This window comes from Cricetulus griseus, chromosome 2, assembly GCF_003668045.3.
Source record: "Cricetulus griseus strain 17A/GY chromosome 2, alternate assembly CriGri-PICRH-1.0, whole genome shotgun sequence".
In the NCBI taxonomy this organism is placed as follows: Eukaryota; Metazoa; Chordata; class Mammalia; order Rodentia; family Cricetidae; genus Cricetulus; species Cricetulus griseus.
Genome location: NC_048595.1, coordinates 224,303,282 through 224,326,168, shown reverse-complemented (window position 1 = coordinate 224,326,168; position 22,887 = coordinate 224,303,282). Strand labels below are relative to the sequence as shown.

The 22,887-nt window shown below is 44.5% G+C and overlaps 1 protein-coding gene across 1 annotated transcript in view; it reads right to left on the bottom strand.

Annotated features, from left to right (window-relative positions):
• Positions 1-22,887, bottom strand: part of Tmem241 (transmembrane protein 241) — a 112,794-nt gene that overhangs the window by 5,377 nt on the left and 84,530 nt on the right. The window contains exon 14 of the mRNA XM_027404332.1: positions 2,867-2,931. Coding sequence (XP_027260133.1) covers positions 2,867-2,931 — 65 coding nt within the window. The remainder of the gene's footprint in view (positions 1-2,866; positions 2,932-22,887) is intronic.

Sequence of the window (22,887 nt, the reverse complement as noted above, 5' to 3'; positions counted from 1 at the left end):
GCATCCAGTCAGGTTTGCTACTTGGCATCCAACAAGGTACAGGATGGTACCCCACAACAAGGAATAATCTGGCCCCCAAATACCAATAGTGCCAAGAGTGAAAAACCTGACTTGATTTTTATATTATATTTACATATCTATTTTATGTATGTGTGGAGTAGGAGTGCATGCATGCTATGGTACACAGGTGAGTATCAGGGACAATTTGTGGCAGTTGGAGCAAGCTTAGACCGTTGGGTTTAGAGACAGGCACCGTTACCCACTGAGCTGTCTTGCAAACCCAGAAATCCTACTTTAGATGGCCTAATCTGACCAGCTAAAATGCTGCCTTCCCAAGAGAACAGACAAGCCAGTTCAGGCATGGCTGTGACTATGTTCATCAGACAGCTCTTTCCAGGTTAGTGTCTGTCCACTGGAACAGCTGCTGCCATGTGTGAGCATAGGCCTAATACAAACTCACAGCAGTCTCCATCTTCAAAGGAATATGGAAATCTGGATTTGTAGGAAGAAATCACCTAATTTCTAAACGCTGCTAATTTAAAATTTGAAATCAATCAAAACAAAAGAAACAATAACTGTACAGGAGAATACAGTAGTTCTAAAACATTAGTAAAAATCTAAGACCTGCAACCCCTACCCTTGTGACTTCTGATTAGTTTAATTCACCAGGGCACAAAGGCCAGCCATTCCCATCTGGAACCCATGAGCTGGTGTGGCACTTGGCCATGGACCAACTACCTGGGTAAGAGTTAGAAGTTAGGGTTACAGCTTGACACACTCCTCCTGGCTGTTCACTTTGCAGTTGGAAAATTCTTCGAGGCAGAAAAACCATCCCTAACCTCAAGAGTTCTAAAAACCCAAGAATTCTCAAAGCCAAGGTTCCTTTTGCAACAGACATACATGCTGCTTCCTTGATTTGGGTCCAAATAGCCTCTCTTTCCATTTTGTCCAGGGCATAATCTCAGTTCCACACATGTGAAGCATCCTGGAGACAGAGTCTCTTCCAGACAACCACCTCATTGCTAGTCTGCCTTAGTATTTCCTCACGACAGAGGATTTCTCTCCCTCAATTCAACACCTGGGTTTCTTTGGTTCATTTTGAAATTCTATACAAAATATGAAGGCATGTGTATAAGAAAGAAAAATACTGTCAAGAACTCAGGCTAGCACCATCTATGGAAAGATAAACATCTAGGCCAGTTTCCTGTATCTCCTTTGTGGGCTTTAACCTTGCACACTGACCTGTACTGCTGACAAGGCTTTGCCAGTGCTCAAGCAAGTTTGGGGGGCTTTGGACACACTGAGGCCTGGGTTTGAATTACAGTCTGATCTCCCTATGTCTATAAAACCCTGGGGGAAATCACTTAAATACCTCAGGACAGGTCACAGAAATTTGTGGCTAGCAAGATGGCTCAGTGGGTACAAGTGCCTGCTCCTAAGCCTAAGGACCTGAGTCCAAGCCATAGGACTCACTGTAGAAAGGAGAACCAACTCCTGAAGTTGTCCTCAGAACACCATATAAATGCTGGGGTACACACATGTGTATGGACACACACACACACACACACACACACACACACACACACACACACACGCGTACATAATACACAAATGCATAATACATACTTATATAATACATACACACAAAGACCTGTGCTTCCTCTTTTGACAGTGTTGAGCCCAGCATGTGCCTTCCTCCCCACTGTTAGTGTCATTCTGTCACAGGACAGTAAGAGTAAGTATAGGGTTAGCTATGTGGCCTAGAACCCATTTTCAATCCCAGTATCTTACACTTAGGAACTCTAGTCCTGTGTACCCTGAGTGAGAGAGGCCGAGGCCTCTCCTCTCCCCACCACCTAGCTATGCCCTTCCCACGGGCTTCAGTCCAGTGTCAAGCCAGTTCAAGGCTTGCCTTCATAGCATGCCTATCCTCTCACATAGTCTTCATGTCCACTGTACATTCAGTAACTACCACCCTGTCCATTGCACAAAACATCTTTCTGATTTTGTTTTTCCTTGAATATTCATTGAGAATTAGTATCTCACACTTCTTTACTATCTTCCCCTTGTGCTACACACAACACTCAGTAAAATGTTTTTTTTTTGTGTGTGTGTGTGTGGTTTTTCTCAACACAGAGATTCACTATGTAATCTTGGCTGTCCTGGAACTCACTCTGTAGACCAGAATGGCCTCAAACTCACAGAGACCCGCCTTGTTCTGCATCCCAAGTGCTGGGATTAAAGGCATGTGCCACTTCGCCTAGCAACACTCTGTAAGTATTTTAACCAACAGAATCATAGCATTCCTGGGGCTGGGATAGAGCCGGAGGGTAATGAAAGGGATGTCTTGATTGGGGGGTTAAGGGTAAAGGAGAAACCTAGTGCCAGGGAAACTCCCAGGAATCCACAAAGATGACCCCAGCTGAGACTCCTGAAATAGTGAAGAAGGTACCTGAACTGGCCATCTACTGTAATCAGATTGATTACTACCCTAATTGTCATCAGAGAGCCTTCATCCAGTAACTGATGGAAACAAATGCAGAGATTCACAGCCAAGCACTGAGCTCTAGGAGTCTTGCTGAAGAGAGGAAGGAGGGACTGTATGAGTCGGGAGGTCAAGATCATGATGGGGAAACCCACAGAGACAGCTAGCTGACCTGAGCTAGTAGGAGCTCATGAAATTTGAACCAATAGCTAGGGAGCTTACATGGGACCAGCATAGGCCCTCTGCATGTTGGTGACAGTTGTGTAGCTTAGTCTGTTTGTGGGGTCCATAGCAGGAACTGTCTCTGATGCTTGAGCTGGCTTTTGGGAATCTATTCCCCATTCTGGGTTGCCTCAACCAGCCTTGATTCAGAGAACTTACCATCCCACGGTTGCCCTGGTCAGGATCACATCAAACAGCAGCAGTGATAAGCCAGCTGTCATGACCTGCAGACAAAAAACAATGCCATCAGAGCAGCAGGAGTCTCGGACACTACCACATCATTTCTCCCAAGCTTTAAAACGGACTGTCTCTTCATGATCCCCTGAGCAAATTGAGAGCATGAGAAGAAGGGGGAGGGAGCTACGAGACTGAGAAGGAAAGAAGAGGAAGGATGCAGAGGTCATGAGGGAGCAGAAAGGTTGAGTCAGGTGAAAATAGAAGAAAGGGTATGTGATAGGTAGGGTTTCAGTTGGGGGTGGTGGTAGGGGAGGACGGGAGGGAGAAGGGAACTGGGATTGTCATGTAAATCAATCTTGTTTCTAATTCAAATTTAAAAAATGATAAAAAAGGACTGTCTCTGACATTAGCACCCCTACCCATAGGTCCTCTGCATTTAGTGTGGCCTCTGAATGAAAGCATGATGTGGAAAGTGTTATGTCCTATAGTCTGTTGGAATCCCCAAAGAAGAATTTTCGTTTCCAAACTGCTCAGAAGAGAGGTGTAGTGCCAAAGTCACAGAGAGACTGTATCAACAGCATTCCTCTTGTCTCATTACACAGAATCCAGCTCGAGGGTCATGATGCTCACAGACCAATGCCCAGATCCCCAGGGGAAACACTTACCTGTCCATACAGCTGCATCTCTCTTGCCCCTTCAGTAACCCAGTCTTTCTAGATTGTGACACACATTCTAAGAAACCAAGTGCTTCATGGGGGAAGAGGGCAAATGAATCACTAATTATCTGAATCACAGATGCTGAAGTAGAGGGAAATGGTTAGTCATACACCTTCTAAGAAATTCCAGAAGACTCAGGAATGGTAGCCCTTGAGTCCAGACTCCAGAGTGTGCCTCAGAGCACACTGAGTCTTGAAATGAGTGTGAACCAACGACCCAACTATCTACACTTAGAACGTCCGTGTTAGGACAAGGCTGTGTCTAGAAATCTGCATTCTGCAGGCCAGAGCCGCTTCTCTCGGGAAGGTAAACCTAAGGACCTGCTTTCTTGCTGAGAGCCATTCAAGCTGGGAGTTCTCAAAAACCTCTGATACTCCCCACATCACCCCTACATTCCCCACCCCTGTCATGGGGTTGTCCTGCACTGTCTCAGAGGCTTTTCAGGTGTCCCAGCTAGGAACAAGGCAGCAAGATGATGGCCAGGAATGGGTTTAATAAGCTCCTCCTCATGCTCTATCTTTCTTTATCTCCTCTCCTCTTTCCTGTTCCCCTCCTTACTTCATTTTTCTCCCTCTTTCCCCTTTGCCCTGTGTGTGTGTGTGTGTGTGTGTGTGTGTATGGGCACTCATGTGCTATAGCATGCAAGTAGAGGTCAGAGGACAGCTTCATGTGTTGGCCCTCACCTTCTTCCTTGTTTGAGGCAGAATTTCTTGCTCACCGATGCATATGCCAGGGTAACCTGCCCCACTAGCTTCTGGTGATTCTCCTGTCTTCTATTTTGCTATAGAAAAGCTAGGATTATATATGCCTGCTGTCATATATGGCTTCCTTTGGGGTCTGGGAATCTGGTCCTCATGTGTGAATCACTTTTCATTCACCATCTCAGAGACAAGTCTGTTCCTCTGATCCAGAACCTTTAGAAACTAAGATTGTGAATTGTTGTAGAATATTATTTTAAGATGTGTTACATTTGTTTATTCTGTGAAATATTTTTTAGTGATGCAAAGATGTGTTGCATTCTTTTATGTTGCATTTTTTTAATTCTGTGAAGCTGTGTTAGTTTGCCTGTCTAAAACACATGATTGGTCTAATAAAAAGCTTGAACAGTCAATAGCAATGCAGGAGAAAGGATAGGTGGGGCTGGAAGGCAGATAGGATAAATAGGAGGAGTAATCTAGGAAGAGATCAAAGAACAAGAAAAGGAGGAGAGGACAAAAGGGCCAGCCACCCAGCCACCTAGTCACCCAACCAGACATGGAATAAGAAATAAAGAAAGGTATAGAGAAATAGAGAAAGATAAAGGCCCAGAGGCAAAATATAGATGAGATATAATTTAAGAAAATCTAGCTAGAAACAAGACAATCTAAGGCCAGGCATTCATAACTAAGAATAAGTGTCTCTGAGTATTTATTGAGAGTGGGATGGCAGACTCCCAAAAGAGTAAAAAATAAGTTCAAAAGAAAACAACAACAGTGATTCTTTGTGGTTATTTTTGTCTCCTTTGAAAACTTTCTATCTGCCTTACTTTATTGATTTGTAGCAAAAACCTTGGCTATAAAAAAAATCTCTATATTGTCTGCAGTGACATCAACACCAAGCTAGAGGAAGAGGAAAAGGACGATGGCTTTCTCCCTCCTCCCTCTTCTTTAGCAAGTCCCTGTAGCTTAAGTTGGCTTTAATCTTGAGATCCTCCCAGACCAGCCTCCAGCGGACTAAGATTGAAGGGGTGTGCCACCACACTTAGGCTTTTTATCAACTTAGCTTTTGACATGGGTCTCTATATGTGTGGTCAAAATTCAAAACTGAGCTATCTTTCAGGTAGATGTCTGAGTTTGGAAATGAGGCATGCTACCTATACAAATGTGTTTATCGCCTCATTTTTCAATAAAGCTAATGAAGGTAAAGGCTAGCCCTACCCTGGAGGCCCTGGACCTGGAGCTTCTGAGTGCAATGGCCTTTAAGGACCACTGTCCCATCATGTCGTCCATTTCTACCTACCAGAAGTATTTCATTTGCACTTTTCCCCAAATATGATGATATATTATTTATGACTTATTAAAGCTTGCCTGAGGGTTCAGAAGTGAAGCTAGCCACAAGCCATAGAGGTCTGACAATGGTGATACACACCTTTAATCCCAGCAGCCAATCCCAGTGGCATACATATTTAATCCCAGGACTCAGGAGACAGGCAGATGATCTCTGTTAGTTCAAGGCCACACACAAGACCTACATGAAAGTGATCCAATCCTAAAGAGAAACAGCTCACACAAAGGTGATCTCAGAACTTGGGATCACACACCTTTAATCCCAGGATTTGATAGGTATAAAAGGAAGAGGCAGCAGTCTAGGATTTCAGTCTGAGGATTCATGGCGCTAGCCAGGTCAATCTTTCAGTCTTGGTAGAGACAGGGTTGCCATTTCATCTGGGTAGAGATAAGAGCCACCGGCCTGGCTGCTTTGCTTCTCTGATCTTCAGCTTGAAGTTTGAACCCCAAAATCTGTCTCTGGGTTATAATTAATCATGTTACACCCAAATATATTTCATCAAAGTTTCCCCATTTATCTATTTGGAGAAAGGTTATTTCATACTGTGTGTCTGCTTCCACTCCATTCCTTTTTAATTTCGCTTTTATTGGCATTTTCTCGTTATCTGTTTTCATTCCACAATCTTGAACAAAAGTAACTATCCTGAAAGTCCCTCCTTTCTTTCAAAACATTTATTGTTTCCTGGCACAGTGCCAACAAGGACTTGTTTCTTGGAAGTGATGGGAGGAACGTTTGCAGTCTACAATGGCTATCGGCTGAACTGTCAGTCAGGTGCACCATAGCACCCCACTGTGACTGTGGGGACCCAGATCTCATCTTTCTCTCTTTCTCCACCATTGCCTGCATCGCATTCTCCTTCCTTCAAAACATTATTTATTGAGTGTGAGTGTGTGTGTGTGCGTGTGTGTGTGTGTGTGTGTGTGTGTGTGTGTGTGTGTGTGTGTGTGTGTGTGTATCACAGTGCACACGTAAAGGAGATGGATCTTTCCTTTCAGCATGTGGGTTCTGGGATCCGAACACAGGTGGCCAGGTGTGGCAGCAGTGGCCCTGTCCTCTGAGCCATCTGCCTGGTCCTCCTTCAGCTGTCTTTATCTGCTCTTAAAGGCTTCCTTTGCCCATCGTCTCTGCCCATTCTCTGATGGTTCTTCATGTGACTTAGTCATGACTAAGAAAAGGGAGGTGTGCTTCTCAGGGACTATTCTCCACCAGGCCTGTGCCTCTGCACCTGCACACAGTTCTGGAGCCGCTCAGGAATCCTGTCTGCCAGGACTCAGGCAGCTGGCCCGACTGTGCCTGTGAATGGTGCCTTTTGCCAAGAAAAATATGGCTTAAAATTTTCACACCAGTCTTTACTTGAAAATCAGTTTGGTCTAACAGCCATGCTGGTGCCTCTGCCTCCGCTCCTTCCTGTAAATGTTTGTGCAACCTCCCACCTTCCTCCTAAGCCACGTTTTCCAGCTCCCCCAAAGTTTTCTCTTTTAATAAGCAGGCTGCTGACGGTTGTGACATGCGTTGACATGTTGTAAATCAGTGTGGCTTGATTCTGTTGAGACTGCAGTGATGTGCTTGCCTGGCTGGGCTACTGTGGGGCTGAGCAGCTGCTTTCCCATCTCCTCCATAAGAACTACCATGGTTCTGGGTTTCACACTTTCTTTCCTTCCATCACTAGTGCCAGTGGGGCAACCTCGCAGTAAGGTGCATGCTGGCAGCCGGGTAGTCCAGCCTGCCTGCCCAGGAAGTGGCTCCTAAAGGCTGACCTTTCCATGTCTGAGGGTCAAATTCATGTCTGCTCAATGTGACAGGTTTCTGTACACAAGGGCTGCTCACTCCTAATCCCACCTATGAGGAAGGAAAAGTCAGTGGCTGAGTGTTCCAGGCTAGAATATAAAATGCCTCGTGTATAGCACTCAGGGGCAATACCCAAGCAGTAGAAGGACCTTTCTGGATAACAGGTAGAGGCACTGTGACTTCAGAGATGCTGTGTGACTTGCCCCAGGGACTTTGAGTTTGTGGCAGTGGGATAGAAACAAAGCCTTGTCTCCTAGCTCAACCTCCTCCCATAGCCAGGAACTCAAGAAAGGGACACATGAGCTACATGTGGCTTTAAGAAGACACTGGAAGGTTGGGGAGATAGCTAAGTAGATAAAACACTTGCCTCACAAGCATGGTCCCAGAATCCATGTAAAAAGCTGGCATGGTGGTAGATGCTTGTAAACCCAGAGGTCTCGAGACAGGCAGATACCTGGAGCTCACAGGCCTGCTCGCCTACTTGGTGAGTTCCAGGCCAGTAAGAGATTATATCTCAAACAAATAGTAGAAAAGCACTTGAGAAATGATACCTGATGCTGTTCTCAGACCTACACAGCCATGTACATAAGCATACAACACACGAGAGCAGCCACATACACACGTGCACACACAGGAGCCTACGGAAAGCAAATCTCATGTTCTCACACATTCATGTTTATAGTGACATCATTCGCAACAGGCAGAATTAGGAGCAACCAAAAGTGTCCATTGCAAGATGGTCAGGTAAAAAATCTAACTCACAATGGACCATACTCAGCTTTTAAAAGGAGGAGATCCGATGCATATGTAATGTAAGCATGGATGTTAGGCCGCGTGTAATCAGATTCCACTCATGTACATTATCGAGTCATAAAATTCATGGAGGGAGACAGGAGAATGATAGCTGCCATGGCCTAGCGGAACCCAGAAGGGAGAGTGATTGCTGAATAGGTACAGAATTTCAGTTTGGGAGGAAGAAAGATTATTGAGAGAGACGGTAGTGAGGGTTACACAATGGTATAAATGGACTATCTGTTTATGGTTGCTTGAATAAGAATGGCTCCACAGCCTCAAACATTTGAATGCTTCATTACCAGAGAGTGGCACTATTTGAAAGGATTAGAAGAATTAGGAGTGTGGTCTTGCTGGAGGAAGTGTGTCACTTTGAGGTTTTGAAAGTCCATGCAAAGCCCAGAGTCTCTGCCTCAGCCTGCATATTAGGTCATAGCTCTCAGCTACTGCTGCAGTGCCATGGGTATTGCCATGTTCCCCATCATGAGAGTGGACTAACTTCCTGAAACTGCAAGCAAGCAAGGGTTGCCTTGGTTCTGGTGTCTCTCCACAGCAATAGAGCAGTGACTGGGACACCATTCAAGAATGGTTAAGGTGCTGGGCACATGGCTCAGCATTCAAAGTGTTGACTGTGCAAGTGTGAGGACTTGAGTTCAGATCCCCAAAATCCATGTAATTGCCAGGCAGACACGCCATCCTGCTCTAGAAAATATGGAGGCAGGATCCCCAGATCAAGCTGGCTGGAAAGACCAGCTGCAAGTCAACTGAGAGACCTCACCTCCATGAATGAGGTAGAAACAGAATAGAGGATGATCCCCAGCATTGGCCTTGACTCTACATGCTCTACACATATACATGAACAATGGAAAGAAAAAGAAAGGCTAAGACAATAAAGCTTATATTTAATCAGAGAGACAACAGAGAATTTAGTTGCTGACTCCCCAATGCCAACAGATCACAGAGCAGTCATGCTACCAGGGACAGCAGGTACAGACTGCCTTGCCTCTCCCCTATTGTTTGCTAAGCAGCAGTTGTGGGAAGGCATTGATTCTGATGCTTGCTTGTACCAGGAGCTTCTTGAATGTCTTAATCTTTTTTCTGCTATAACAGAATGCCGGTGTCATTTACAAAGAACAGGGATTGAGATGGGTATGGTGGTACATGCCTGCAATCTTAGCACATGGTAAGTGAAGGCAGGCAAGACCTATTTTAGCATTTCAGCATTTATTTAGTGATTTGCAGTGGGACATGTGCCACAGTGCACATGTGGAAGCCAGAAGACAACTTGCACAGGTTGACTCTCTCCTTCCACTGTGTGGGTTTTAGGAATTGAACTCAGGTTATCAGTATTAGAAGTAAGGTTTGTTTATTTTTTGCTTTGTGTTTTGTTTTGTTTGTTTGTTTTTGAGACAGGTTTCTCAGTGTAGCCCTGGCTGTCCTGGAATTCGATTTATAGACCAGGGTGGCCTCGAACTCACAGAGCTCCACCTTCCTCTGCCTCCTGAGTGCTGGGATTAAAGGCAGTGCCTGCAGAAGCAAGCACCTTCATAATTTATGAGTTACTTTTGACTGTTAGTTGATACAATGCCTAGATCAGGTTAGCCTGTGAGCCTGTCTGTGGGGTATTATCTTACGTTAATTAAGGTGGGAAAACCTACCTACTATTGGGGGTACCATTCCCTGGGCAAGAAGTGGAAAGGAGCACAAGTAGGCATGCATTCATACTCTTCTGTTCTTGACTGTGGATGCAATGTGGCCAGCTATCTCAAGACATCCTTGCTTCCTCATGGGACTAGAAACTGAGCTACTGTAATCCTTTCTCCTCTAAGTTGTTTTGTAGGAGTATTTTATCACACCGACAGGAGATGAAACTAAGACATCCTCTGAGCTCTCTCAATAGTTCCCCATGACCCCGTCATAAAAATCTAAAACTAAGGCTAGGGAACTGGCTTAGTGGAGAAAGCACTTGCTGTGAAAGACTAGAGTTCAGATCCCCACAGCTCAAGTAAAAGCCAGGCAAGCATGTTGACCACCTGTAACCCTAGCATTTGGTGGGGAAAGATGGAGTTCCTCAGGGCAGACTGGCTAGTTAGCTAAGCCAGCCAGAATTGATGAGCTTGAGGTTCAGCAGGAGACCCTGACTGAATAAAGTGGGAATGACTGAGGAAGGCACTCAATAGCAGCCTCTGACCTCTATGTGCACTCATGTGCACGCAAACATGCATGCACACATTCATGTACAGCATTCACACATACACTTGTAAATCAAACACAAACCCCTCACACAAAACCCAGAGCAGAGAAACCTGTTTGGGTCACAGTGGGCCTGGAGGTTAAGAGGCTCAAGAATATAACAATGGCATCTAAACTGGCCTCCACGATAAGCCATGATGTGATGAAAGGGCAATGAAGACAGGGCAAAGAAATTGAGTCAAATTCAACTTTTTTCTCAATAGCCCAAGATAATCAATCCAATTCCAGGAGAACAGGATCATCTATGAGGGAAAGTCTTGCGAGCTTATTGTCCCTTTACACTGCTGCAATGACATTCAATTTCTTTTTCTATTATTTTATTTCTTAATACTAATCCCAGTTCCCCCTCTTTCCCCTCCTCCTGCTCCCCCTACCTTCTACTCAACCCACCTCCCTTTTGCTCCTCACAGAGGATAAGGCCTCCAATGGGGAGTCAACAAAATCTATCCCGTCACCACACTGAGGCAGGACCAAGGTCCTCCCCCATATGTCTAGGCTGAGCAAGGTATCTCTCCATAGGAAGTGGGCTCCAAAAAGCCAGTTCATGGTCCCATAAACTGCCCAAGCCACCCAATGTCACCCGCATTCAGGGAGCCTGGTTGGGTCCTATGCAGGTTCCCCAGCTGTCAGTCCAGAGTCAGTGAGCTCCTAGCTTGGGTCAGCTGTTTCTGTGGGTTCCCCCTCCTGGTCTTGACCCCTTTGCTGGAATTATTGCTCCTCCCTCTCTTTGACTGACTCCCAGGAGCCCAGCCCAGTGCTTAGCTGTAGATCTCTGCATCTGCTTCCATCAGTTACTGGATGAAGGCTCTATGATGACAGTTAGGACAGTCATCAATCTGATTACAGGGGAAGGTACCCTCTCCACTATTGTTTAGAGTTTTATCTGGGGTCATCCTTGTGTATTCCTGGGAATTTCCCTAGTGCCAGGTTCCTCGATAATCCCATAATGGTTCCCTCCATCAAGATAATTCTTTCCTTGCTCTCCCTCTCTGTCCTTCCCCCAACTGGATCTTCCCATTCCTTCATGTTCACTTCCCATTTCCCTTCCTTCCTCCACTCTCCCCTTCTACCCCCGCCCCGCCCTCCATGCCCCAGTTTACTCAGGAGATCCTGTTTATTTCCCCTTCCTAGGTGGATCCACGTATGCAGTGAAATTAAATTTCAACATGCATTTGGAAGGGACAGTCAAATGACAGGGCAAACCAGGCTGAGAGCTTGGGGGCACTCCTCATGCTCCCTCTTACCAGGTGCCCCCCCAGGCTACCTGGTCCACAGAATGGGATGCAACCTTCACACTGACTGTAGAAGGGCCTCTCTTCCCCTCCTAGTGTTCCACACTTCCTCTGTTCTCCAACCCAAAGAGCCTGCTTGGCTCTGGCCAGTCCTTGGCCTCTTGACTGAAGTTCTAGAAGGGCACACCATCTGAGTTCTAACTAGGACCTGCTATTTGGTTGTCAACTTGACTACATCTGAAATTAAAATCCAAATATGGAGGGTACACCAGTGAGGGATTTTTTTTTTTTTTGCTTAATTTGAATTTTTTTTTGCTTAATTTGAAGTAGGAAGATCCATTTCTAATCCAATCTTGAGGGATGACACATGCCTTTAATCTGGGTCTTGAGGGGGGGAAGACACACCTTTAATCTGGGCCACACCTTCTGTTCCAAGCCTATGCAAAAGGAAAAGGAAAATTTTTGCTCTTTGTCTGCTTGCTCTAGCCTTGTTAGCAAGCACATTCCTTTGCTGGCATTACAGCCTTCTTCCAGCATCTACTGAAGACGAGCTGAGTCATCCAGCTTTTTGGACTGACCAACTCCTGGATTCTTGGACTTTCTGTTCATAGCCAGCCACTATTGGACTACTGGACCACAGCTTATAAGTCTTTCTGTGTATAGAGAGGTTCATTCTATAAGTTCTGTTAGTCTAAAGAACCCCAACTAATACATCTGGATTTCTGACTCTATGTCCCACCTACCATTTTCAGAGGTAATGAAGCTCTTATGCCCCAGTGGATACCATGCATGGTTCCCAATCAGCTACACCTCTGGGCCTGCCTTGCTGTATGGCAAATCTCCCAAATTATGCTATCTCCCCTCTCTCCTTGCCCTGGAGTTTAGGCCTCAATCCAGGAACTAGGTAAGTTGCCACATGTTCCATACTGAATAGTTGGTTTGTCTCCAGCTACACAAAGCAATCTTTTCACTTGAGCAACAGGCAGTTCCTGTGCCATTCACTCTACAGCTATGATTAGAATCCAGCTTCCAATATCCCTGAGCTGAGTGAGTCCAGAGGTTAAGGACCCTAATGAAGTAACTTAACTCCAGGTTCTTCCCACCTTTTCAACTCCTCCAACCATCTTTCATGCAATAATATTGCCCAGGTTATAAGAAAGCACCTCAAATAAACTACATCTTCCTCCAAAAGTGTCAGCAAATCATCTGAACTCTTTTTCGAGCTCTTGAAGTGGCTGAGGTTGCCCTGGTAGAAGGCTTCTAGCTATTTACAATCTGTCATCTAGAAGACATAAGAAATGCTCATTGACACTAATTGCTGTTCCCGCTTTTAAAAAGCAGTCTTAGAGATACAGGTTTTCCCAAAGAAAGAATCTTGTCAGCTGCACATGTGCCTGAAGCCCTGAGGAACAAGCACTATGCCCCCCACACACACAGGTGCCGCCCACACCACCAGCAGCAGGGCTCAACGGAACCAGCAGCGTCAAACTTTGATCTTTTGGGCTTTGTTGATGATACCATAACATCTGTGTTATTTAAACAATTTTTTCTATTTAAAGTGGATCAAGTTTGTTTTTCAAACATTCATTTCAAACCTAGGGTGGGGTGGGGGAAGGAACATCAGTGGGGACTTGCCAGACAATGAGGAACTTGGGGATGTATTAGAGATCAGAGTTCCTTCAACGAACTTGACTCTTTTGGTAGTTGTTTTTGAAATGGGATCTCACTATGTAGCTCCAACTGTCCTGGAACTCACTATGTAGACCAGTCTGGCCTTGAACTCACAGAGATCAGCCACTCTGCCTCTTGAGTGCTGGGGTTAAAGGGGTGTGATACTGTAGCCAGCTGTCATGACTCTTAAGAAAAAAATAGTCACCACTGCCTGCTTCTACTCCAGACATCCCTCTGATGTGGCTATAGTTCCCAGACAGTTTCTGAGTGTCACACCACTTTCCTCAGCAAATCCTCCTTACTGGACCCACGTCACAGGCCTGCCCACATGATTTCTGCTTACCTCCCAAAAGTCCATCCCTACAAAGCCTTTCCTGAACCTAGGTCCCAAGCATTTGTCAGTTTCTTCCCTGGGTTTCCATGGTCCCTTGCCACCACACATGCCAAACTCTATTCAAACATATGGTCTGGTCTCTCTAAGCAGTGTATATGTTAATCAGCTATATGTGCTTGGGGGCTAACAAGAGATCTGCATGGGATGGATGCCACGTGAGTTTCATATGATGGCATTAGGTCATGGGAACTAGGAAGATAGTCTATGAGGTCACAACACTGATCACTTAAAATTCTTCACAGATGTGGGTCTAAAATACCCGCTGCCTCTCACTGCTAATTATCTCCACCATTGGGGGTATAAAGGGCTACACAGAAAGGATTGAGATCAACCTGGTGCCAACTCAAACAGGAAAGGTTCTAGTGGCATGCTGGACCAACTGTGGCTTCAGAAGCAAAGGGATATAAGAATTCAAAATCTTACTGTTGAACTTCATGGGTGGAAATCAGGAAAGAACATTTCTTAAAAGAAGGCATGGTAAGTTCTCACAGATGGACAGACAGAACAAGAGATATCTGTTTCTTCTTTCCATGTATATGTACATATGCATGCCCATGTATATATGTGTGTTCTCTATGTGTGTATGTATGTATGTATGTATTATGTATGTATGTATGTATGTATGTATGTATGTATGTATGTATTATGTATGTATGTATGTATGTGTGTGTGTGTGTGTGTGTGTGTGTGTGTGTGTGTGTGTGTGTGTGTGTTCTCTGTGTGTGTGGGGGGGGGGTAGAGACTGAAGTCAAGAATTTTCCTCAACCACTCGTTCACCTTATTCTTTGAGGCAGGGTTTCTCAATCAAAAAGAACTCACCAGTATAGCCAGTTGCTGAACAATTTGTTCTTGGGATCCTGCCTCTGCCTTCTGAGGCCAGAAATACAGGTGAACTGCCATGATCACCCAACATACGTGGGGATCCAACTCTTGCTCTCTTGCTGTGTGGCAAATTCTTTAATCCCAGAGCCATCTCCCCAGCTCCAAAGTGAAGTTCCAGACAAGCTGCACTGGTACCACCTGGGAGCTTGCAGAACCCCACCCCTACAGAACAGTGCTGGAACGGATGCTCAGGGGATGGCATGCACACTCAGAATGGGAGTCTGCTCCACACCTTCAGTGCCAGCAGTAAGACCACTTCCTCCAGATGCTCTGCCACACTTCCAGGGACAAGTGAGCAGCTGGAGGAAGTGAGTCTTCCACCTATCCAGGTCTATGTCAGACAGTCCTGGAGTCTGCACTGCTGACTCACACAGGAATGCCCTGAATCTAGCTTATTTTTTAAGTTCAAGTGGAAATCTAATATGATATTAATAACTTGCCAGGCAGTGGTGGCACATGCCTTTATTCCTAGCACTTGGGAGGCAGAGGCAGGGGGAACTCTGAGTTCAAGGATTTCATAAATCCTTATTGTTTTTAAAGCTTTCCAACTGCCTTAAACAATATGACACATGCAACTTCTTTTCTTCCTAATTGTTTCTGTTACAAATTCTAGTCTGAAGTAAAAGTTTCCCCTTTATTATACACAAAGGAAAGCAGGGCCAATGAGATATGATCTAAAGACTACTGGCTTTCAACCCAGGCTTGGCCAACTACTATCACCCTGCAGTCAATGGATGCCATGCTGAGGCAAGGTGGAAGAGCTATGTGGGGAACGCTCCCAAACATCTTTCTGCTCAAAAACAATCTTACTAACTCATCGTCACAGCATTAATTAACTTTATTTTTTTTCTAGTGTTTTGTGTACAGCAGCCTGAAGCAAAAGAACGGTCTCAAGGGCACAGTTGCTTCATTCGAGACACACGTGACCAGTGGTGATTGCTTTGGAAGTTTAGAGAGGAGCAACATTAGCACCCTTTGTGCTCCAGCCTCTGCCTCTGGGGCAGGAGGCGCTTCTGCTTCCACGTCTATCCTTTCATTGTCTTCACAGTTTACTGCAGAGGAAGAAGTGTTCCTCTCATTGCGAGTTTACTATTATACTAGTTATAATATACTAACTCCCATTATACTAGTTATAATATACTAACTCTCATTATACTAGTTAGTGGGATCCTGGAGAGTTATGGTCTCTTTCTTCTCTGGAAGCCACACAATCAAATCTCTTGACTCTTGGGAACGAGGATGGAAAAGCTGCTTCATCTCAAGCAGGGAACACAAGGCCTGGTGCCTCACAGCTAGGCTAGAAAGCCTTCTGTTTCCAACTCTACCTTATCTTCCACCTGCCTACTTTTCCTGCACATGTCTCCTCTTGATCTTTAATCAACATGTAAGGAGAGAGAAGTAGAATTCAGGCGCCAAAACCTCAATCAAGACAATTCTTCCTCCTCCTCTTCTCTCCCCCTTTCCTCCTTATCTTCTTTGCCCCTCCTTTCTTTTCCCCATCTTCTTTCCCACCCCAATATTTGGCATCAAATGCAGGGTCCTGACCAAAGCAGGAAACTATTCTACCACAGAGTTACACCCCAGCCCTAAAACCTTGAACTCTCTACCTCAATTATACCTTCTCTCCTGACTTGAAATCCTCCAGGGATAGATTACAAGACATGTGTTAGCTCTTCCTTGGGGAGGATTCCAACATTTTTCAAGGCTGTACTAATATCACTGTCTACTGACCTGATGTTCCATCAAACCTTTGGAGTGTTTCTTCCTTCTTGGGTGTTCTGCTTTGGCTCAGCCTATGATGAGTCAAAACATGTCGACTGTGTCTTACTATAATTTTCTTTACAGAAAAGGGTTATTAATTGACTACATACTGCTTCTTTCCCAAGTTAGTATAAAAAGCTACTAACCTGGGTCTATTTCATTTTTTGTCTCTTTTGTGGTATGAAGATTGAACCCTGAGCCTTGTGCACATAGGCAAGCCTTCTACTACTAAGCTATGTTCCCATCTAGCCACTCTGATAAATGTAAAGCATCCCACTGGAAAAGACAAAGAGAGAGTCTGGAACCATCCTAATCTCCACTCAAACTGCATTCTGGGACAGCCTGGTGTGTGCTTGACTCCTCAGACTCATACTTTCCAATCTCATGGCTTCAGTTTACTCAGGAAATGGCCCTCGGACTGTCACTTACTTGCAGAATGGTGGACTTCTGCCAGATACTTTTTAAAACTTCTGTCCTGTGGATCAAAGGTTCTAGAAATCTCTCGAGTCCAGGAGTACTCTGTTGTTGGAGATGAAGGGCCCATGGCCAAGGTGTCTTTATTTTTTAAGTTGTTTTGATTCAATCAAAGGGTAGATCTAATCTTTGCAGACTGTTTTTAGAAATGAGGTAAATTTACACTCAGAGGAGTCCTAAATAAAAATACAGCATGCTTGCCCAAGGCCATGACAACTGTTTCATCTGCTTCTGATATATGACTCCAATTCATAGTCCTTGTTATACTTCCCCATAACAGAGGGTAAATAACAGACATGCCAAAAATATGTGCCAGTACCAAAGACCAACCCTTCCTTGCCGTATTCAAAAGTAGGAAATACAGTGTCTGTTTGGTGAAGCCTTTGCTGCTCTTGACCCACCTCTTTTCTTTAGCCAGAAATTCCTGAGGAAGTATTTGACTGGGAGAAATGACCCACTGCCTGACAGCATATAGTACTCCATGATCACACAAGAATTCTCAACATGCAAAGCTTCTAATAGGTCTCAGTCACCAGCAGGATTCCACCCGAGGGACTGACAAAGACCTTATAGTTCTCACCACTCAACCCCAGGTATCACTCTACCTTTATGCAATGGACTGAATGATACCCCTATACTAAGGTCCTAGCCTCCAATGATACCTTTGGAGGTGAGGCCATCATGATGGGATTAGTACACTCATAGGAAGAAAGCCGGGTTGAGGGTGGGGCTCAGTGGTAATGTGTGCTTAATGTACATGAGGTTCTAGGTTCATACCCAGCACCCAAACTGAAATAACAAAATACCAAAGCATGTTGTTCATTCTACCTATGGTGCTCTCTCCCCCACTTGACCCATATACACAAACGGGAAATCGCATGAACGTTCAGTATGACATCTGCAGGTCCCTCCCAGACACTACCTGCTGATACTGGAATCTTGGACATCCTAACTTCAAGAATTGTCAGAAAATAAATTTCTGGGCAGGAATATGGGTCAGTCATTGAAGAGTTTGTTTTGAATGCATGAGGATCTGAGTTTGACCCTCAGAACTCATGTAAGAAGCCAGCATCGTGGGCACTTCTCACGTCAGGGATGGTGAGGTGGGAGGCAGAGGCAGGTGGTCCCTGGAGCTGGCTGGCCAGTCAGGCCAACGAGAAACCCTGTCTCAAACAAAAGCTGAGAGGGACCTGAGGTATGACACTCCAAGTTCTCCTTTGACCTCCACCCTCATATGGACAAATGCACCTGTGCACACATGGACCTGTGCATGCATGCACCACTGTACACATGTAAATGCATGAACACACATGCATGCATGTATGCAACACACACACACACACACACACACACACACACACACATGTACCTGTGCAAACAGGCACATGCACATATACACATGCATGTACACACACACCTGTGCATACACACAACATATACTTGTGCACACATGCAAACACAACACAACACCTTGCACACATGTACCTATGCACACTAGCACATACATATATGTACCTCTGCACACTTGCATACACACATGCACCTGTACACATATGCACACACACACACATGCACCTGTGCACACATGCATGCTCTCTCTCTCTCTCTCTCTCTCTCTCTCTCTCTCTCTCTCTCACACACACACACACACACACACACACACACACACACACACACACACAAAGAGAGAACAAATTTCAGTGGTTGGAATCATTCAGTCTATGGCATTTTGTTATGACAGACTGACTAAGACAACCTTTTTTACTCTTCTGAAAGGTGTTTTTATAATGTAAGTTTAAAAATAAAGAAGAAATGTTTCAGAGGCATCTTTCACTGATTTGCAAGTAGCAAATGTAAAGGGCTTTGATTTTTTGCTGACGTGAAGCTTACTGTTCTTATGGAGATCACACTAGGCCCTAGAGAGGCAACTAGAAAGGCCAGACTCCTCACAGAAGCCCAATTAGTAAACACTGGACATCAGTGAGGTAACAGGCTCAACATCACATGGTCACATGGTCAGGGTATGAGCACAGTCTTGAGTGTCACAGAACAAGCCTAGCACAGAGAGGAGCCTGTGTGAGGTCTGAAGGACAAGCAAGAGTACCAGGTACAGAAAGGCAGGAAGGACATTTTCTGTAGAAGGAACATCAGGATGTTCAGCAAATGCTAAGACATTGGGTGTTAACAAAAATGCCAAGTGTGGGGTGACCAGCAGCTGCCATCAACACCAAAGGAAAACTGAAGGCAGTTCAGAAAGTCACTAGCTAGAGACCTTTTTCCTAGTAAGGTATCCCATAGAGCCATACTCATGTGGAGAGACAGCTGGCCTGTATATGCACATAAATCAGATGTCTACATTTGGCATCTACCTTCTTTCTGGAGACAATACCTCTCACTGAGCCTGGGCACGCAGATTAAGCTAGACTGGCTGTCTCTGCCTTCCTGGCCTTAGGATTGGAGGCACAGCACAGTGCAGCTGGTTCACTTAAAACATGTTCTGGGTAATCAGAGCACAGGTCTCCACCACACTCCAGCTGGTTCACTTTACACATGTTCTGGGTAATCGGAAGGCAGGTCTTTGCAATTGCACAGTAAGCACTCTACCAATGGTGCCACCCCACTATCTTCCAGGGAGAGTTTTTTTAAGAAGCTTAAAATGTCAGCTGGATACAGAGGCAAAACAGCAATTAGAGTAGTTAAAAACATAATGCAAAAACCATATCAGGGACATCTCCATATGTGGTGGGGAGGCAGATGGAAGCTTTCTAGCAACAGAATAAAGGAAGTTTGTGAACAGCCACCTGAGATACAACTGAAACTAGTCAGTGTAGGGTGTCTCCTATGTTGAAAATGTCATTACAGACACTTAAGCGTTCACTCTAAAGGTGAGAGCCTTTAGCTTAATGCACCACCAAATGCCATAATATAATAAAGTCTAATGTAATGGTGCTAGTCTCTTGCCCCTTCCAATATGCAATATATATGATCCACATAAACAGCTGACCTGAACAAGGGGGAGCTCATGGACCCCAGACTGATAGCTGGGAAACCAGCATAGGATTGTTCCTGACCCCTTGAATGAGAATGTCAGTTTGGAGGTCTGGTTAATCAATGGGGCCTCTGGTAGTGGACCAGTATTTCTCCCTAGTACACGAATGAAGTTTGGCAGCCCACTCCACATAGAGGGTTGCTCTCTCAACCTAGACACATGAGGGAGGGTCTAGGCCCTGCTCCAAATGATACGACAGACTTTGAAGATCCCCCATGGAAGGCCTCACCCTCCCTGGGGAGCAGAAAAGGGATGGGATAGGAGGTCGGTGCAGGGGCAGGGGAGGAGGGAAGGGAGAGGGAACTGGGATTGACATGTAAAACAAGCTTGTTTCTTATTTAAATAAAAAATGAAATATAAAGTTCTAGTCCTTGAAAGCTATTTATGATAATTAAGAAATACAGGATAATAGTTAGTCATCTATAACAATCAAACTTGTAGTCATGTTAGGTATGTTTTCAAGGTCAAACATATATTTTAGATAGATAGATAGATAGATAGATAGATAGATAGATAGATAGATAGATGATAGATAGATTGTCTTCAAACACTTCAGAGATCTATACAGAAGATGGAATTAAAGATGTTTTAATAACATAAGGCTTTTCATGACAGTGAGACATGTCTGCTCCTGGCAGCATCAATCTACTTCAAAAAAAGAAAGGATAACGGGCATTGAAGAACCTCCATTTGGAGTTTGCCTTCAATGTGGTAAAGCTAGCCACTGGGCAAGAAACTATCCTTGCCTTGACTGCTGACAGTATGCTGTACAAACTGGACAAGCAGGACACAAAAGAAGGCAACTGCTGAACTTTGCCAAGACAAGGTAGGACAGTCCTTCAAAATTCCTGCTTCATAGAAGTCTGTCAGATATTCTAGATCTGTAGGCCAATTATGGATGCCCCAATGTTGCAGAGGAACCTTTGGTGATTGTCCAAGAATCCAGATGTCTCTGCCATTTTTTATAGTTTTGGAAGTTGTTTGCTCTGCAATTCCTGTTTACTCAGGTAATATTATATCTTGAGTCTCTGATGAGACTGAAGAATAAGATATAGTTTTATGGTTTTCCTTGTTACCAAATTCAAAAAGGAAACTTAAAAAAATAGATGTAAAGTTTGTAAGGTTGAGAGACATAAAAGCTTAAGCTGTTTATCTAAAAAAAAAATGTTTTAAGGTCTGAAAAGGTATTTTTAGGTTGGTAATACAAGTTATGATAGAAAGTAGTTTAGGTATAAAACTTTGGATTCGTCAACATAGGATAGATAATAGAGTAATTTCTCCAAATTTGCCAAATACAAATGAATTGGACATTGTGAATGTAATCCTTACCTGATAATTGTTCTTACTATATATATTTTTATTGTGTTAGAGTTAAAACCTTCCCTTTTTATTTAGACAAAAAGGTGAAAATGTTGAGGGATATTTGAGCAAACTGTGTAAAGATGTCTCACTGTTTTACCTTGCCTGCCTAAGGCACCTGATTGGTTTAATAAAGAGCTGACTGGCCAATAGTTAGGCAGGAGAGGCTAGGCAGGACTTCCAGGCAGAAAGAGGAACTTGGAATGAGTCTGAGGCATGTGAGAGATGCCAGTGAGACACAAGGTAGACATACAGAATGGAGGAGAAGTAAAAAGCCACGTGGCAGAGCACAGGCTAACTGAAGCAGATTAAGTGAGTTATGAGAACTAGTTGGGAGCAAGCCTAAGCTAAAGGCTAAGCATAGTTATTCGTAAGTCTCCATGTCATTATTTGGGAGCTGGTGGTCCCCAAAAGGAAGTCCGACAAGAAAGTCCTTAGTAGGACTTAGCAGAGTGTGGTAGTTCACACTAGTAACCATGGAGATAAGAGGGTCCTTGGGGCTGGCGGGCCAGCCAGATGAGTCAAGGTAGAGAACTTCAGGTCAGAGTAGGTCAGTGGTTCTCAACCTCCCTAACGCTGAGACCCTTTAAAACCATTCGCCATGGTTGGGGTGACCCCCAACCATAATTATTTTTGTTGCTACTTCTTAACTGTAAATTATGCTATTGTTATGAATCATAATGTAAATATCTGATTGCAGGATGGTCTCAGGCAAGCCCTGTGAAAGAGTCGACCCACAGGTTGAAAACTGCTGTAGTATCAGGAGTATAGCTCCAGAGATTGACCTCTGACCTCCACAAGCACATGCATACACCCACCCTGCCCCAAACAGGATACTCATTTACATCCCACACAAAGAATGTACTAACTCATCACCTTATTGTATGGCTACCACCAAAGTGCTGGACGCCCCGCTGCATTTCAGGCAGTGTAGCATCTAGTCCTTGCTCATTGTGACCCTGATTACAGCCAAGATGATTCCTTAACAGAAGAACTCCCCTTCATGGAGTGCTTGTGGATGCCATTGGACACACACATACACTACTCTGAAATGATTAATGGGAGTCACAATCCTTAGCTTAAAAGGCCACCATGGCTGGGACACTATCTTCTCCCCTGCAATGAGACTCACCTCATTGCTTCCCCACCATCTTTTATAAAATACAGGTTTCTAGAAAGCAATCAAATCTTTCTGGTTCAAAATCCTTGTACCCAAGCTTTAGCTCTGCCCAAACAAAGGCACACCTATTTTCTCACCACTGGAGAGGTATATTGAATCTAGACTTTATTTTTCCAATTGCATTTTGTTTTGTTTTGTTTTGTTTTTTCCAAGATAGGGTTTCTCTGTATTGCTTTGGAGGCTGCCCTGGAACTTGCTGTGTAGACCAGGATGGTCTAGAACTCACAGAGATCCACCTGCCTGTGCCTCCCAAATGCTGGAATTAGAGGCGTGTGCCACCAATGCCCAGCTTCCAATTGCATTTTAAGGAGGTAATAAATCATGATTTTGAAGCAAACAAAACCTATAAAAATATGCAGAGTGTCCCCCTCCCTGTCTGCACAGTTCACACTTGATCATGTTTAT